General features: G+C 40.1%; 1 protein-coding gene across 1 annotated transcript in view; it reads left to right on the top strand.

Moving 5' to 3' along the window:
* The window catches only part of TMF1 (TATA element modulatory factor 1), a 20,208-nt gene that overhangs the window by 1,065 nt on the left and 13,083 nt on the right, over window positions 1–6,060 (top strand). Inside the window, exons 2-4 of the mRNA XM_009329852.1 lie at window positions 190–383; window positions 2,519–3,759; window positions 5,545–5,648. Of these exons, the coding sequence (XP_009328127.1) occupies window positions 190–383; window positions 2,519–3,759; window positions 5,545–5,648 (1,539 nt within the window). The remainder of the gene's footprint in view (window positions 1–189; window positions 384–2,518; window positions 3,760–5,544; window positions 5,649–6,060) is intronic.

Here is a 6,060-nt window from a genome sequence, read left to right as displayed (position 1 = left end):
CCCGCCCGGCCCTTGCAGCGGGGTTGGGCGGGGAGGCGGCTCTCCCTCACCCTCCCCTTCTGCCCCCCCTCCCCTGTCTCTCCCCCTTAACCCGGGGCGGAGGGGTCACGCTTGCGGAGGTTTAACCGGCCCTCCCTGTCCAAAGCCCGTTCTGCGGGGCCTGTGGTACTTCTCGTTCCCCTCTCACAGGCGAGGGGGGGCCAACACTGACAAAAAGCTGAGGAAGCCTCGGCAGCACACGCGATACCCGGTTGGTGTCACCAGCGCCGTGGCTTTGTTGCGCGGGTGGCACTGCGCTTCCTACCCGTGTTTCTCAAGGCGTTATTATTTTGCCGAGGGACTAACAGGTGATAAAAACGGCTCAGTTAATAAAAAAGGGAAAAGTACGTTCTTTCTGAGGCATGCATGGATTCGCTCTTTGCGACAGGAAGAGCAGAGTAGAAGCTGGAAGTCTGGTCCGCGTAAGCCAAGTGAAGTTTCCACTTTGTGCCGTTAAGTTCATCATCCTCCAATATCTGTTGAAGGGAGCGTTGGTGGAAAAGTTGTCGCGGCTTGGTTACGAGGAAGTGTCTCCTTTGTACGTGGGCTAATGTAGAACCTGAAAGAATGATCAGTCCTAAATTGCTGTTTGGAAAGGAAGGAGCAAAAAGGAGCCCGCACGTTAGAAACTTTTTTCCCCATAAATAATGCCTTAAAGGTAAGATCGAATAAAGAAAAGGCCGAGACACTGAGTCATTTGGAATCAGTGTCCTTCCTGCAGCGACATCTGGAAGAACTGTATGTGTTTGTAGTAGGAGGTTATTTCCAGGTATACCCACAGCAGAGTTAGATTTCTGAAAATGGAAAGCTGTAACGATTGGAAGTGTTTTCTAGGTTGGTTGCTCAGCAAAGCGTAGGGTCAGTTTTGCATGTCTTCATCCCTTTGTGGGAGCAAGGCCTTGGCAGTCACTTACGTAGTCTAGTGTTGTCTTAAATTACAGGAATTCTTTATAGAAGCCTGTGTTGTGTTTAGTTTCTGAAAACTTTAAACTTGTCCAAGCTGTTTTTTAATTTAATTTATATCTTCGTATTTATAGTAGTTCTGTAATTCATAAGGAAAGCAGCAAAGACCAGCCTGCATCTGTTTTTCAGGGAAAACATTTGTTTTTGAAGGAAGTAAAAATATTTTCTGAATGTTACAGTTCATTCACGAGGCTCTTTCTGAAGCTGTTGAATCACGGACAAGGTAGTAATAAATCAGATGTTTGTAGTATTTTTGGCAATGAGAGCAGTAATTAGCTGAATTTCAGATCTTCGGGCCAATAGGTATCAACAGTTTCTGAAGGTGGTAGTCTACTTTAAATACTTAAACTCAATGTTTTTTAATAGATAAATATTGAAAATCAATGTTTTCTAATAATATACTTACTGTATAAAGTAAGCTTGTTTTTAAGTGGCCTGAAATAGTTGTGTTACCCAGATTATGTTTGTAGGTACAAAATCAAATTGCATATTATTTTTGTATTTATCTTTCATACTTGGGATGTTACTGAAATTCTTACTATCCTTGCTGTTGACAAGTCCTGGAAAACCTGCAAGAAATACAATAATAGTAACTAACTGTGAAGTTTGTTTTAGGGCAGCTTCAGAACGAATCAATTCAGTATTTCTCCACAGGAGAAGAAGAAAACTATCATCTTAGCTGGGCTGCTGACAATGTGTATTGTCAGCTTCAGGCTGTTGCTTGGTGTGTGAGGAAAAATATGAAGCCTGTCACAGACTGAAAGGGCAAGAACCCTTCTTATAGTGTAAATTCTAAAAATATTTAAAGTTCCCCCCCCCCCCCCCCCCCGTTCTCTGTTAAAGGTGTGTGAAGTGTTTGTTTGTGTTCTACTGGCAGATAACTTTTAAGACCTAGTAATTGTTTCCTCCTTTCATAATCTATATAATTCTTTACTTTTAAACTACAGTTTTTCAGATTGTTTTGCCTAGCCTCCTTTCACTGTAGGAAGCAGGAGGCCACATTCCCTTTCCCTTGTTCCCTTCCCAAAGGAAATGCTGGCTTTTTGTGCCCGAATAGGCTTCAGACTTGCCCTTAATGCTTTCAGAATGCTGCGTGGGTTCGTTTCCCCTTCCCAGACACTTCTCTCCTTCTTTCTGAAATTCTCACTCGTGGATTTACTGGTGTAATTTGTGTATGGTTTCCTTCTGCCTTTGCTGAAGTTACTGTTTAACAGGGAGGGAGCAAGTTGGTTCCATTCAGGTGCTCCTACTTTCTAGAGGTGTCTGTGTCCACCTTAAGTCTTAGAATTGCTTCGTGTCTTCCTTAAGCTTCTTTTGCTTTGTCTAAAAATCGGTTCCAAGCTTTGTAAGGAAATAGTAACAAAAATTATGCTGTTTGTGATCATGTATAATATTGACTTTAAGTTGTATGATATTGAAAACATTTCTTCTGAACTGTTGCATCTAAAAAGACAAATATTGAAAAAATAATACATTTTAAGTGTTCTTGGCCTATCTCTTTTTTTTATTGTTTTAGGAACAAATTCTCTCATAAGTGGAGGATGGGATACATCTTCCTGGGGCTTAAGTTCAAACACAGAACCACAGAATCAGCCAATATCGCCAACAGCAATCACTAAGCCAGTGCGGAGGACAGTAGTAGATGAATCTGAAAACTTCTTCAGTGCCTTTCTCTCTCCGACAGACGTTCAGAGTATACAGAAAAATCCAGTGGTATCCAAACCTCCAGCCAAATCACAGCGACCCAAAGAGGAGGTGAAAAGCACTTTAAAGGAGTCTCAACACCCCAGTCAGCTGGAAGTACCAGTGACAACAGAGGCAGAAGTGAAGGATTCCTCTGTAGCTGGCCTAGTGGACTTGAAAAACCTCAATGTTCCCAAGGAGAAAATAGAAGAGAATTCTGTGCTTAAATCTAATGCCAAGCCTGAAGAAAGCACCAATGAAGTTACTGACAAAAAGGCGTCTGCTCTAAATGTGGAAGTACCTGAAGATGCTCTTCATGAAAAATCCAGTGTGGGAGGGGGTGGAACGGGAGGTGCACCGGAGAGCACTTCGCAGCCTCTTAATGCAGGTACAAAAGACATGGGTTTGGAAGCTAAGGAGCGAAAGACTGAGGACAGGCAAAGCAATACACCATCACCTCCAGTTAGCACTTTCTCTTCGGGGACATCCACAACTAGTGATATTGAAGTTCTGGACCATGAAAGTGTAATAAGTGAGAGCTCAGTAAGTTCAAGACAAGAAGCTGCAGATTCAAAATCCAGTCTTCATCTAATGCAAACGTCATTTCAGCTTTTATCTACATCTGCCTGTGTAGATTATAATCGTTTAGATGACTTTCAAAAAATGACCGAGAGCTGCTGCTCCTCTGATGCTTTTGAAAGAATTGATTCATTTAGTGTGCAGTCTTTAGATAGCAGAAGTGTAAGTGAAATAAATTCAGATGATGAGTTATCAGGCAGGGCTTCTGCTTCAGCATCTGTCGCTGTCAGTCCTTCTGCACCAAAGACAGAAACAGTTGATGCCCTGAAAAATATATCTGAAAACTTGAATGACACTCCTGTTTTACATGCCGAGGAAGCTGAGATGGAAGAGAGTGGGAGAAGCGCGACCCCTGTTAATTCTGAGCAGCCAGATGTTTTGGTTGCTACTGTGCAAACTGTTGAAGAACAGATTGTGAAAGAGGAGACTGAGCCGCAGCAGGGTGCTGTTGAAAAATTGTTAGAAGAGGACACTGAAAAGCAAGAGCTTAAAAAGGTACCTGTAAAACGTTTTTTGCAAACACACCCTTTAATTACAAATGAAACTCCTATCATCTCCTTATATAGGTATTAGCTTCACCTTATTTGAATGAATTGATTGATGCTGAACTACTTTGCCTTGTAGAAGACTGTCCTTGATATTCTGCAGTGGAAAAATACTGGTGAAATTTCTGGTCGAATAGTTTTGGTTTTCACCTAATCCGCCTAGTTATCATTTTTGGGAATTGTGGGTAGTGCTAGCAGACAGGAAGCCTTGATAAGTCAAATGTGTTATTTTAATTCTTTGGTGTATTTTTTTTTTCTGTGAAAGGTGGAGGAGATTCCTTGAAGTATTTTGATTTGAATTGTGGAACCACAAGCCTTTAGTATTTCAGCAATAATCAAGATAATATTTTGCGAGCATTTTTTTCCACAGACTTACAAACTGTCAACATTTGTTTACATTCCAGGAGTGTTATTCATGTTCTTTGAGGATAGTAGTAGTTAGTGTAAATAAGTCCTTTTTACTCGATAAATTAATGTCTCTTTTTAGCAGAAATAATCTTTACTTGTAAAAAGACGGTTTTCTAATGAAGAACATAAGCCTAGTTATGGATAGTGAATAGATTAAAAGAAATTTGGATGGCTAGTTCAAATAGATGACGTGACTAGAGACGTGGCGAAGTGGAAGGCTAAACTGGAGCTTTGAAGCAGTGTGTTTTGTCCAGTTCTGCCAGTGTATTGTGCGCTACCTTCTTTCCATTTCCTTTGTCACCTTCCTGTCCCTCTATTCTTGTTTTTAATTTCTGAGCTCCTTTGACATGTGTTTTGCTGTTTCCTTGCATTCTGCTTTGCTCATAGTCTACGTGCCTAATATGTGACATAGATGGGCCCTACTCATGGCCTTGCCCTGTAGGCATACTTACAATACTGATACAGTTTCTGATAGTAATAAGGGAAAAGCAATTGCTTATGGCAGTTCATAAAACCCCAATGTAATCTGTGTTTTAAGGAAAGCAGTTGTTTGTGTAAATTGTACAGAATGTTGGTGTAAATTCCTTAGGGAACTCCGTGGCCATGTACTGTTATTGTTAAGTTTTCCTAAAAATAAGAATAACTTATAAACGGTTATACATTATGGGAAATAGTGATAATGGGCCACAGCAAATTTTGCCTTTCATTGGCCATATTGAGCTACATTTATAGAATCTGTTTCATTTGTATATTTGCATGTATGTTTGTGTTTTTTCTCTGTATTTAGCTTTCCAAAATCTGGTATTAAGAAATTATTTTGATGATGTGAGCTAAGAGCTCTTGATCCTGCCTAGAAGTTTGCTTCCCTCATCTGATGCTGTTTTGCTGCTTTGTGCTAACGTTTCACAGAAGAGACCTTCCAATGTAAATTATTCTGTAAAGAGTGATATAAGGAGCACTGGCAGTCTTAATGGTTAATGTTAGCTGTAGTTTTATAGGCTATCAGCTCTGTTTAAAAACATTTATAATTAAACATAACTGTTGATGATTTTGTTGAGGAACTTAGCTGAGCCGCATGTGCTTACTTGGTAGGATTTCTACACCTGCAGAAAACAGGTATCTTGTGTTCAGATATTGCTTAGTTCTAAATTAATGTGGCAGAAACATGGTAATCTTCACTGACTTCTATCTCAAATTCCTAAAAACATTGACAAGTTCAGCTTTAAATAGTGTTGGGAGGGAATGGGGGGGGGAAAGGGGAAGCCTGCCCCTCTTGTGTTTTAATTGTCCCATTCATCTGATCTTTATCTGTAAAAACATTGTCCAGATGATTGATTCATTAACTGAGAAACTGGAGAAGAGGGAAATACAGTTATTAAGTACTAGTAAAGAAAAGGCGCGCCTGGAAGAAGCTTATGATAACCTAAAAGAGTAAGTATGAAAATATACACAGTAGTGGGTGTAACTGTAACTTTAATGTAATACAATCAGTAGACAATAATCGTAAAACAAGTAGCTTTATAGCTAGAACAAAGGTTGGAAGGGATGTGCACTGTTTGGGAAAGGTGGAGATAATGATTGCATGTGCTGTGATGGTATTTTTTTAAAGACACATTATTTCTTGGGGCCAAAATCTCTTTTGGGAAGAGGCTGGTGAAAGGTTTTTCAGTAAGTAAGCAGTAGGAATGACAAACAGGTGTGTAGAGTCAGACTTGGTTATTAGTAAAGATCTTTGTTATAAGACTGGATTCAGCTATTAAGGGAGACTGACTCTTCTGATACAGATGGATGAACCTGATTTACTAAGTAATTTGCTGACTGAAATGTAGGCAGTGAAAGTGTG

Source organism: Pygoscelis adeliae, unplaced genomic scaffold (assembly GCF_000699105.1).
Source record: "Pygoscelis adeliae isolate BGI_AS28 unplaced genomic scaffold, ASM69910v1 Scaffold67, whole genome shotgun sequence".
Lineage (NCBI taxonomy): Eukaryota > Metazoa > Chordata > Aves > Sphenisciformes > Spheniscidae > Pygoscelis > Pygoscelis adeliae.
The sequence above is the reverse complement of the archived record's forward strand: the minus strand, read 5'-3'. Positions and strand labels throughout refer to the sequence as shown.